The sequence below is a fragment of the Carcharodon carcharias genome, chromosome 20 (assembly GCF_017639515.1).
Source record: "Carcharodon carcharias isolate sCarCar2 chromosome 20, sCarCar2.pri, whole genome shotgun sequence".
NCBI classification, from domain to species: Eukaryota; Metazoa; Chordata; class Chondrichthyes; order Lamniformes; family Lamnidae; genus Carcharodon; species Carcharodon carcharias.
Genome location: NC_054486.1, coordinates 62,105,019 through 62,117,867, shown reverse-complemented (window position 1 = coordinate 62,117,867; position 12,849 = coordinate 62,105,019). Strand labels below are relative to the sequence as shown.

The window sequence follows — 12,849 nt, the reverse complement described above, 5'->3', positions numbered from 1 at the left end:
GCAAAGTCATGTGATTGTGCATCTTCAGAGTTCCTGCCCTCCTCTGAGGATTCCTCAGCCTGGTCCTTTAGCTCCTCAATTGTTCTTGAAGGGCCTGTGGGAGATCACACCTTGTGTGTCATGACTAATGTGAGTTAGCATTGACGTTAAGAAAGTGACCAAACTCAGCAAATAGTGCATATCGTCGCATTTTAGTTACTGGTGAAATTAGTCATTTATGCTGACTTAAGTACCAAGTGGCAGTACATCATCAAATGCTGACAGCAGGTTTCTGGGTCACCCCCATTTTTTCCATTACTGATACCTAAGGTTTTGCCACCCTGCTGATCTCCAGATTGTCATCCTCCAGTATGGTCATGGAGGTTATGGCTCCTATTCTGTCATGTTGGAGATTATCATTGCCTGACATTTGTGTGTGTTGCAAATGTTTATTGCAATTTATAAGCCCAAGCCTGAACATTGTCCGGGTTTTGGTGCATGCGGGCATTGACTGCTTCCATATCTGAGGAGTTGGGAATAGTACTAAACACCTTGCGATCATCAGCAGACATCCTCAAGTATGACATTACAGAAGAAGAGAAGGTCATTGATGAAGAAGCTGAAGTTGTGCCTAGGACACTGCCCTAAGGGACTCCTGCAGCGATATCTTTCGCTGAGATGATTGGCCTCCAACAACCGCAATCACCTTCCTTATTTTTTTGTTCTATATAGTTTTAGTTGAGCAAAAATGATCTTGTCTTTTAAAATTAATTTTTTTCATAACAGGTATATTTACCTTATTTGCTAATCTAAAGCTTTTCTTTTTTAAAATGCGTATTGTAAATCTGTATTCTTTGTACCTTAATAGGAGAAAGCTGCTAAGTGGAAAAATCCTGATGGCCACATGGATGGGTTAACAACTAATGGAGTGTTAGTAATGCATCCCAGGGGAGGGTTTACAGAGGAATCTAAGCCTGGGGTATGGCGGGAAATTTCTGTTTGTGGAGATGTATACACTCTAAGGGAAACAAGATCAGCACAGCAAAGAGGAAAACTGGTAGGTATACATACTTGCCTAATTGTAACAAATATGTTGGTTTACTGGTTTTGTATTCAGCTGTCAATCTATACCAAATCCATTAGAAATAAGCTATTCCATATTACCTTTGTAAAACTTGTAAAGTTTGAAGAACGAGCAATTGAACTATGTTTCTTTGGTTATTAAAACCAAGATGACTGAAGCAGGCAGATAATGTAGAAAGATAAAATGGCAGCATACATAATAGATCAAGAACAGATGAATACAGGAATTAGGAGTAGGAATAGGCCATTTGGTCCCTCAGACCTGCTCTGCGATTTGATACTATGGCTGATCTGCATGTATGGCCTCAACTCCACTTTCCTGTCTGCCCCCACTAACCCTTGACTCCCTTGTTGATCAAAAATATATCCAACTCAGCCTTGAATACTTTCAATGACTCAATCTCCTGTACTTTCTGTGGAAGGAAAGTCCACAGACTAACGACCCACTTGGCCTGGATTTTCGCCAAACCGGGATGACTCAGGACCCCTTTAAAAAATTGCAGTGGGTCCCAGTTCTGGGATTCTGGACTCCATTCCTAAGCTGTTTGATTTTTAGGAGTGCCTTTAAAGGGTGTGGGCTGGTTCAGGTCAAAAGCCCACATTCAACACTCCTGACCTGGCTAGCTCCATTGTGGAGATAAGCATGGTCTACTCCTCTGCAATTTTCATGGTGTCGGGCCAGTTTTTTAAAGAGCTGTGGTTCACAGCCCCTCAGGATTCATGAACCCTGGTCTGCATGAGGCGCCCTTTTAAAAGTTAAGTTTGAAAGATCCTTTTCACACCCGCTATGATTCCGCATGCCCCATGTGCAAAGCTTTGTTCTGCAAATCACTTTCTTTCACCCCTCTTACCACTATGCCAAGCTCTGCCCTTCCACTCAGCCCCTGTGCCCTGTGGCCCCTTGTGCTCCTATGGCAAGTTCTTCCCCCTTAACTGCTGTAAACCCCCCCACCCACGCCACCCCACAACTCCAAGCTATGGCACTTCCATGCCCATTTATTCACTATATACTGTCTAGAACCAATGTAGGATGTGTAAAGAGGAAAGCTTTTTTTTTTAAAAAAAAGTCATTCATTCATAACTTTCTCCTATGTTGAAAAGATAGTCATTGAGGTCTGCAGCATGGAAAAAGGCTCTTCGGCACATTGAGTCTGCACCGGTCAAACAAGTACCTTACTATTCTAATCCCATTTTCCAGCACCAGGCTCATAGCCTTGTATGCCATGACATCGCAAGTGCATATCCAAATACTACTTAAATGTTATGAGGGTTTCTGACTCTACCACCCTTTCAGGCAGTGAGTTCCAGATTCCCACCTCCCTCTGGGTGAAAAAAATTCTTCCACATGTCCTCTCTAAACATCCTGCCCCTCACTTTAAGTCTACGTCCCCTGGTTATTGATCCCTCCACCAAGGGGAAAAGTTCCTTTCTGTCTACCCCATCATTGCCCCTCATAATCTTATACACCTCAGTCATGTCCCCCCTCAATCTCCTCTGCTCCAGGGAAAGAAACATCAGTCTATCCAATCTCTCCTCATAACTAAAACTCTCCAGCCCAGGCACCAACCTGGTAAATCTCCTCTGCACTCTCTTTAGCACAATCACATCCTTCCTATAATGTGAATTCCGAAACTGCATGCAATACTCCAGCTATGTCCTAACCAGCATTTTATACAGTTCCAACATAACCTCCCTGCTCTCATATTCTATGCCTCGGCTAATAAAGGCAAGTATCCCATATGCCTTATCTACCTGTATCTTAAGGGACAGGTGGACGTGCACGCCAAGGTCCCTCTGATCCTCGGTACTTCCCAGGGTCCTACCATTCAACATGTATTCCCGTGCCTTGTTTGTCCTGCCCCAGTGCATCACCTCACACTTATCCGGATTAAATTCCATTTGCCACTGATCAGCCCGTCTGACCAGCCCGTCTATATCCTCCTGTAATCTAAGGCTATCCTCCTCCACTATTTACCACCCTACCAATTTTCCTGTCACCCCCAAACTTACTGATCAACCCCCCTACGTTCAAGTCTAAATCATTCGTATATACTACAAACAGCAAGGGACCCAACACTGATCCCTGTGGAACCCCACTGGACACAGGTATCCAGTCACAAAAACACCCCTCGACCATCACCCTTTGCTTCCTGCCACTCAACCAATTCTGGACCCAATTTGCCAAATTGCCTTGGATCCCATGGGCTCTTACCTTCATTATCAGTCTCCCATGCGGGACCTTATCAAAAGCCTTGCTGCAATCCAAGCAGACTATGTCAAATGCATTGCCCTCGTCTACACACCTGGTCAGCTCTTCGAAAAATTCAATCAAATTGGTCAGACATGAGCTCCCCTTAAAACCATGCTCTCTGTCCTTGTCATTTCACTACAAGATAATAAGTGTCAATCATTCTGATGCTTTTAAAGTATCAATAACAAAAACTATAACACTTGTAACCACTCAAGGTTGTATAAACAAAAATTGTGAAATTGACAGCAGAGATCAGAGCCTGAGCTGTCAGTCAAGCAATGATTTCTCTGGGACGCAGCTGTTTCAATTATTCAAAGCCTAATGATTGTCTTTGCTCCCAGCTAAGCCTTATTATGTATGCTTGGCTGAGAGCCCAGACAACAATTAGAGTACTGATGCTGCTCCAGAATAGTGCTCTTCGTTAACATCTCCCGACACTCAGCATCTGCGTCCAGCTGAGAAAAGCTTGGAGCATCCTTTGGTAGGGGCTCTCCACTGCTGTCTCCATGTCAACATCTGCTGTTGTTCACTTGTGATGTGTGCTTCATGAAGTGGTAATCCAGCTACCTGCTTTGGTGACTCCACTGGAGAGTGTGTACTTGCACACGAAACTGGAATAAGTTTCGTAATGGCACCTCTTCTGAGGAATCTTCTTCTGTTTCAACATCAAACTCTAAGGGACACTTGTAGGGCTTGTGGGAGGAAGATGAAAGACATGAACTAGAACTGACAAGGTGAGAGGCTTCTAAGTCATCACTGTGCAGATCATCCTATTCCAGTGACTGCTGACATCAAGCCCACATGAATGAGTGCTGTATTCCATGTGGCTGTGAGATATTTAATTCTGTCACCATTTAGCTGGGAGACCCCCATCTCTCCATTGTTAATCACTAGGCATGCTGAAATCCAGCTAATATCTGGTGGCACCTTTTCCACAGCTGTCAAGGTGGAGATGACTGGAGAACCACCTCTGACTCTCTGCCTTACCCTAATGTTCTATACTCTGCAAGAAAAGAAAGAAGGGACTCATTGAATGTGAGCTGTGGAATATTTTGAGAAGGTGTAAGGCCAGTATTAGCTGAGGATCACAAGGATGTCCGTGGCATTGCAGTAATATGAGGATGAGTGGTGGTTGGTCAAATAAAGATGTGAAAAGGTGCCTTGTAAGAGAGGATGGGTGCATCCCTCTGAAAGGTTTGTTGGATGAGGAATAATGTGTGGGAGAAGGCTGGGGCAGGCAGAATTAAGGAGTTTGTATTTGAATGTGCCTTGCCACTCATCTTTCCTGTCCTGATCGGGTCTTTGAACCTCTAGTGGCCCTGTATCCAGGAGGGAGGCGCCATACTCCTGCTGCTATCCTCCTTGGCCATTTCCAACTATGTCTGTTTGGCTTCTGAGTCTGCCCCCTTCCTCCCATTTGTGGGGAGCCCAATCACTCTGAGGGCCCTTGCAGCCCACAACATGGTGCTGCCTTTCTAGGTCGAGCCTGGCACTTTCATGATGCTTTTGCAATGCTTCAATTCGGATTTTCGCAGGGATCCTTTAAATATTGGAGCTAAAATAGATTGACCCAGGTGGCTATCCCATCTGCCAATCTAACTGATTAGAAAACCGATGAGTCTGATACAAATACAGTGGCTGAGTTGAAAGACAGCTGACAAACCAGTTGCCAGTTTATCCCACTGTGAATGGTCTCAAAGTTAAAATTCACCCAATGTCCTTGGGCGAGTGCAAAATTGTGTGATTTCTCCACATTGCACAAAAGTCCCAAATTTAATCTTTTACAGGAGTTCCATGTCCTTCTGAGCTGTTACCAAGAGCATTAAGCTAACTTGCCAAAGCAGTACACCTTTCTGCCCAGATTATATAAGGAGGAACTCACATTTATACAGTAATTATCCTCTGGACATCCCAAAGTACTTTATAGCTCATTAATTTTTTTGAAGTGTCGTCAGTGTTGTTTTATCAGAAAGTTCAGCCAAATTACCCACAGCAAGGTACCACAAGCAGCAGTGAGGTGGAAGACCAGTTAATTTGTTGGCTTAGGGATTAATATCCTTTTTCTAAAAAGTACATTGGAATCTTTTATGTATACTGAACACTCAGATGGAGTCTTGGAGTTGTTTTATCCAGAAGGTGATGGCTGGAATCTCCCAGTATGGGGAGGGATGAATGGCTTCACTTAATATCAGTAGAGAAACTTAAGGAATTAAAAGCTGACAAATCCCCAGGTCCTGAAGGATCTTTTACTATGAGGGCACTAACTAATCCTGCTTCATTACACACTACTTGATCCAAAACAGCTTGATCCCTACTTGGTTCCACAACATATTGTTACAGGGAGCATTCTACAAACACATCTTCTTTTGTTTTGACACTACCTTTTTCAATTTCATTTGTCCAGTCTGTGAAGATTAAAGGCAGCCACAGTAATTACATTGCCTTTGTTACTAGCTCCAATTATTTCTTGATGTTCTTCTGTTCAACGATATAGCCACTGTTAGGATCCTGTAAACTACTTGCACCAACATTTTCTGACCTTAGTTATTCATAATCTCTACCCAAGTTGATTCTACTTCCTGATCATCTGAGCCAAGATTCCTCCTTACTACTGCCATTATGTCATCCTTTATTGTCAGGACTGCTACTCCTTTTACATTCTGCCTGTCTTTTTGAAATGTTGTGTTCCCTGGAATATTTATTTCTCAAATTGTAACCATGTTTCCACAAAGATGATTAGATCTAAATCTTCTATTTTTTAGTTCTTTCATGGGATGTGTGTGTCGCTGGCTAGGCCAACATTTATCGCCCATCTCTAATTGCCCTTGAAAAGGTGGTGGTGAGCTGCCTTCTTGAACCGCTGTAGTCCATGTGGTGTAGGTACACTCACAATGCTGTTAGGGAGGATGTTCCAGATTTGACCCAGTGACAGTGAAGGAATGGCGATATATTTCCAAGTCAGGATGGTGAGTGGCTTGGTGGGGAACTTCGAGGTGGTTCCCATGTGTCTGCTGCCCTTGTCCTTCTAGATGGTAGCGGCCGTGGGTTTGGAAGGTGCTGCCTAAGGAGCCTTGGTGAATTCTTGCAGTGCATCTTGTGGATGGGGCTTACTGCTACCATTGTACGTCGGTGGTGGAGGAAGTGAATGTTTGTGGATGGGGTGCCAATCAAGCTTTGTCCTGGATGGTGTCAAGCTTCTTGAGTGTTGTTGGAGCTGCATTCATCCAGGCAAGTGGAGAGTATTCCATCACACTCCTGACTTGTGCCTTGTAGATGGTGGACAGGCTTTGAGGAGTCACGAGGTGAGTTCCTCGCCGCAGGATCCCTAGCTTCTGACTTGCTGTTGTAGCTGTAATATTTATATGGCTAATCCAGTTCAGTTTCTGGACAATGGTAACCCCAAGGATGATGGTAATGCCATTGAATGTCAAGGGGCGAAGATTAGATTCTCTCTTGTTGGAGATGGTCATTGCCTGGCACTTGTGTTGCACGAATGTCACTTGCCAATTGTCAACCCAAGCATGGATATTGTCCAGGCCTTGCTGCATTTGGACATGAACTACTACAGTATCTGAGGAATCGCGAATGGTGCTGAGCATTGCTCAATCCTCAGCAAACATCCCCACTTCTGAACTCAGGATGGTAGGAAGGTCATTAATGAAACAGCTGAAGATAGTTGGGCCTAGGAAACTATCCTGAGGAAGTCCGGCAATGATGTGCTGGAACTGAGAGGATTGATCTCCATCAGCCGCAACCACCTTGCTTTTTGCTAGGTGTTTGTGCTGCTTGTTCATCTATCAATTAAGAATACTTGGTGCACCCAAGTAAAAACCCTTTAATTTAATTTTTTTACCACTATTTTTTGCATGAGCCTTATTTACTGATTTATTATTACCGTTAAACACTTTGCCACTTCTTGTCTCACTCTGCTTGCCTTTACCCAAATTTCTCTTCAGATTTCTAAATTTCCCTTCACCTGCCTCCTCCCCTTTTAGATTACAGCTCTATCCACAGCCTAGTTATATGATTCACCAAGACACTGATCCCAGCTCGGTTTAAGTTGAGCAATCTCAACAACAAAACAGCTCCCTCTTTCCCCAGTACTGGTGCCAAAGCTCCATGAATCAAAATCCCTTATTCCCACAACACTTTTTGAGCCACACTTTTAATTCTTTAATCTGTTTGACCCTATGTCATTTTGCCTGTGGCTGAGATAGTAATCCAGAGATTAAGTACCTTTCAGGTTCTGCTTATTAATTTAGAACCCAGGTCTTCAAACTCCCTTCTCAGAAGGTGATTCTTATTTCTGTCTCTGTCATTGGTTCCTACGTGGATCACAATGACTGGATCCTCCGCCTCCCACTCCAAGTTCTTCACCAGTCACATGGAGATGACCCAAACTTAGGCATCGGGTAAGCAGCAGAACCTTTGAAACTCCCAGTCTCTGTAGCAGTGAACAGTATTTATTCAAACATATGAATTAGGAGTAGCAGTAGGCCACTCGACCCCATGATCCTGCTCTGCCAATAAATAAGGTCATGGCTGATCTGATTGTAACCTCGACCCCACATTTCTGCCTACCCCTGATAACCATTCACCCCCTTGTTAATTAAGAAACTATCTAGCTCTGCCTTAAAAATATATAAAATTCTGCTTCCACAGCCTTTTGAGGAAGAGAATTCCAAAGACTCACGGCCCTCAGAGAGAGAAATTTTCCTCATCTTGGTCTTAAATGTGCAACCCCTTATTTTTAAAAGTCCTCCCAGAAGAGGAAACATCCTCTCCACATCCACTCTGTCAAAACCCCTTAAGATCTTAAAAGTTTCAATCAAGTCACCTCTTACTCTTCTAAACTCCAGTGGATACAAGCCTAATCTGTCCAAGCTTTCCTCATAAGATAACTTACCCATTCCTGGCATTAGTCTAGTAAACCTTCTCTGAACTACTATACACAATACTCCAGATATGGTCTCACCAGTCCCCTGTACAACTGAAGAATGATCTCCCTACTTTTGTAATCAATTCCCCTTGCAATAAATGATGACATTCTATTAGCTTTCCTAATTATTTGCTGGACTTGCATAATAGCTTTTTATGATTCATGCACTAAGACACCAAATGGGTAGAACTTAAAAACAATAAAGGAACAATCACATTGCTGGGAGTGTACTATAGGCCCCCAAACATTTAGAGAAATAGAAGAGCAAATATGTAGGCAAATTTCAGAGAAGTGTAAAAATAATAAGGTAGTAATAGTGGGGGATTTCAACTTCCCCATCATTAACTGGGTTAGTCATAGTGTGATAGGTTTAGAGGGAGCGAAATTCTTAAAATGCATCCAGGAGAGCTTTTTAAGCCGGTACATAGAAGGTCCTACAAGAGAGGGGATGGTCCTGGGCTTAATTTTAGGGAATGGGAGCCAGGCAAGTAGTAGAGGTATCAGTGGGGGAGCACTTTGCAGGTAGTGATCATAACTCTTAGATTCAAGTTTGTTATGGAAAAAGACAAGGATGGGCTAGAAATCAGAGTTCTAAATTGGGGAAAGGCCAATTTTAATAAGATCAGATAGGATTTGGCCAGAGTGGACTGGGAGCAGCTACTTTTAGGTAAATCTGCGTCAGAGCAGTGGGACTCATTCAAGAAGGAAATAGGGAGAGTACAGGGCCAGCATATTCCAGTACAGACAAAGGGTGGGACCAACAAATCCAGGGAACCTTGGATGTCGAGGGATATACAGGATCGGATAAAGAGAAAAAGGGAGGTTTATGGCAGATACCGAGGGCTCAAAACAGCGGAAGCCCTAGAGGAGTATAGAATGTGTAGGGGGGATCTTAAAAAGCAAATTAGGAGAGCAAAAAGGGGGCATGAAAAAATATTGGCAGGTAAAATAAAGGAAAATCCAAAGTTATTTTACAAGTACATTAAGGTAAGAGGACAACTAGGGAAGGAGTCAGGCCCATTAAGGACCGTAGTGGTAATTTGTGTGTGGAGCCAGAAGACGTAGGTAGGGTTCTAAATGAATACTTAGTGTCGGTGCTCACAAGTGAGGGACGGTATGGGTATGGCAATCAGGCAGAAGGATTATGATATAATTAAAGAAATTAGCATAGAAAGGGAGGGGGTTCTAAGTGGTCTGGCAGGCTTAAAAGTAGATAAATCTCCAGGCCCCAAATGAAATGTATTCCAGGCTATTGAGTGAGGCGAAGGAGGAGATAGGGGCGTTAGCAATAATTTTCAAAACCTCTCTGGCCACAGGAGAAGTGCCAGAGGACTGGAGGATAGCCAATGTGGTACCATTATTCAAGAAGGGAGGAAGGATAAACCAGGGAACTACAGGCCAGTCACTCTAAACTCCGTGGAGGGGGAACTATTGGAAGCAATTCTGAGGAACAGAATTAATCTCCACTTGGGGAGGCAGGGATTAATCAAGGACAGTCAATATGGTTCTGTTAAGGGGAGGTCATGTCTGAACAATTTGAATTAATTTTTCGAAGAGGTGACCAGGTGTGTAGATGAGGGCAATGCATTTGATGTAGTCTACTTGCACTTCAGCAAGGCCTTTGATAAGGTCCCGCATGGGAAACTGATAACGAAGGTAAGAGCCCATGGGATCTAAGGCAATTTGGCAAATTGGATCCAGAATTGGCTGAGTGGCAGGGAGGAGGGGATGATGGTCAAGCGGTGTTTTTGTGACTGGATGCCTGTGTCCAGTGGGGTTCCACAGGGATTGGTGTTGGGTCCCTTGCTGTTTGTGGTGTACATATAAACGATTTAGACTTGAATGTAAAAGTGTTGATCAGTAAGTTTGCAGGTGACACAAAAATTGGTGGGGTGGTAAATAGTGAGGAGGATAGCCTTAGATTACAGGAGGATATAGACAGGCTAATCAGTGGGAAATGGAATTTAATCCAGATAAGTGTGAGGTGATGCACTTGGGCAGGAAAAACAAGGCACGGGAATGCATGATGAATGGTAGGACCCTGGGAAGTACTGAGGATCAGAGGGACCTTGGTGTGCATGTCCACCTGTCCCTTAAGGTAGCGGGACAGGTGGATAAGGTGGTTAAGAAGGCATATGGGATTCTTGCCTTTATTAGGCAAAGTATATAATATAAGAGCATGGAGATTATGCTGGAACTGTATAAAACGTTGGTTAGGCCACAGCTAGAGTATTGTGTGCAGTTCTGTAATCTATTATAGGAAGGATGTGATTGCATTAGAGAGAGTGCAGAGGAGATTTACCAGGATGTTGCCTGGGCTGGAGTGATTTTGATGAGGATAGACAGGGGTTATTTTTCCTGGAGCAAAAGAGATTGAGGGGGGACATGATTGAGGTGTATAAAATTATGAGGGGCTTCGATTGGGTAGGCAGGAAGGAACTTTTCCCCTTGGTGGAGGGATCAATAACCAGGGGGCTTAGATTTAAGATAAGGGGCAGGATGTTTAGAGGGGATGTGAGGAAGAATTTTTTTACCCAGAGGATGGTGAGAATCTGGAACTCACTGCCTGAAAGGGTGGTAGAGGCAGAAACCCTCATAACGTTTAATAAGTATTTGGATTTGCACTTGTGATGCCATGGCATACAAGGCTATGGGCTTAGTGCTGGAAAATGGGATTAGAATAGTTAGGTACTTGTTTGACCGGCACAGAGTCGATGGGCCTTTTTTTATGCTGTAGACCTCTATGATTCTATGACTATGACACCCAGATCCTTCTGAATCTCAGAGCTCTGCGATCTCTCATCATTTAGATAATGAGCTTTTTTATTCTTCCTGCCAAAATGGGTAACTTCACATTTGCTGACATATTCCATTTGTCAGATCCATGCCCACTAACTTAACCTATCCATGTCCCTTTGTAGCTTCCTGATGTCCTCTTCACAATTTACTTCCCTACCTATCTTTGTGTTATCAGCAAATTTAGCAACCATCCCTTCGGTCCCTTCATCCAAGTCATTTATATAAATTGTAAAAAGTTGAGGCCCCAGTACTGATCCCTGTGGCACACCACTCATCACATCCTGCCAACCAGAAAAAGACCCATTTATGTCAATTCTCTGCTTCCTGTTAGCTAACCAATCTTCTACCCATGCCAATATGTTATCCCTATACCAGAGCTTTTATTTTCTGCAGTAAACTTTGATGTGGCACTTTATCAAATGCCTTCTGGAAATCCAAGTACAGTAAATCCACCAGTTCTTCTTTACCACAACACATATGACACCTTCAAAGAACTCCAATAAATTGGTTAAACATGATTTCCCTTTCACAAAACCATGTTGACTCTGCCAGATTGCCTTGAATTTATTCCTTAACCTATATTTACTGATCATTTTAACTTCCTCCACTTGAATGGACTCCTGCACCATGATTGCTATGATTAGTTTGCCCATCCACACAGGCAGCAAATACCTCCTACCTGTTGGAGAAAGGCAAGGGCCAAGGCTCTTCCATCACTGTATCCTGGATCCACATATCTGTCTGACCCACAGGGTGGAATTTCGTGTAACCCGCCCAAGCGGGTTTCACCATGGGTAGAGCCTTAGAATTAGGTGGGAGCAGGCGGGAAGGATTTCCAATGGCAGAAATGACGGCTGCATTAAACCGAAAGCAGCAAGGCAGAGAACCTGCCTCAACACAGAAGGAAGCCAATCGAGATGGTTAAGAAAGCTGTTAAGGATAATTTGCCTGCTGATGAACGAGGTTAAACATACCTTAGGTGACTTAAGCGAGTGGCGATCACAGGCTGTGAGCAGCTGCTTTGCACAGGAGAGGGAAGAGTTTGCAATGTAACAGTCTGAGGGGCACAGTTCAATGGGGGAGAGCCTGATGGAACAGTCTGAAGGGCACAGATTAGAGCACAGGCCAGCAGCCAGTGACGTATTTTGGCAAATTAAACTCAGTGCAACGCAATCTCTTTGATATTGGTCATTAAACTCAGTACAACACAACCTTTTTGATATTGATCACATCCATCTGCTCTAATTGGTCTAGAAAGCCAGAAGGGGAATGCTAATGTCGTGGCTCAGTTAAAGAGCTAGGGGAACGCTACCCTGCAAGCTTGCAGTTTCTCCTCCTTTTGCCAAGCTCCCCTGCTGTTAGCGGGTCTGAAAGTTAAAATTCAGTCCTGTAAGTCATTGTTATCTCCTCTGACTTAGTGTGAGCACCACCTGCTCAACTACTTAGTTTTTTTTCATTCTTATGATGTTCCCTTTCCAATTTGCATAGTATAATTATACATTTGGTTCAATGAAGCAATGAATAAAACACATAGGATGAAAGCATTATTCTAATCTTTATCAAATATGCAGGTAAACCTTTTGAACCAGAAACATTTAGTATATTTTGCCTAGGAATGTCAGAAAGGTGCTCCACTTTTGAACATTTTATATTTCGCTATAGCTATTGCAATTTTTCAATCCAGTAGAACGGGGTCTTGTTGGGTCTTGTTAAAGAAAGCACCAGATAGTGCCAAAAGCACAGTAGATTTGGAACATGGTCTATGTAGTTTCTATTAAACCTGAAGTTACAGCTAGCA

The 12,849-nt window shown here is 43.3% G+C and overlaps 1 protein-coding gene across 2 annotated transcripts in view; it reads left to right on the top strand.

The window, feature by feature from the left end:
• LOC121292268 (E3 ubiquitin-protein ligase pellino homolog 2) overlaps positions 1 to 12,849 on the top strand; it is a 206,417-nt gene that overhangs the window by 181,339 nt on the left and 12,229 nt on the right. For both annotated transcript variants that reach the window (XM_041214081.1, XM_041214080.1), the window contains one exon: positions 848 to 1,036. In XM_041214081.1, coding sequence (XP_041070015.1) covers positions 848 to 1,036 — 189 coding nt within the window. The remainder of the gene's footprint in view (positions 1 to 847; positions 1,037 to 12,849) is intronic.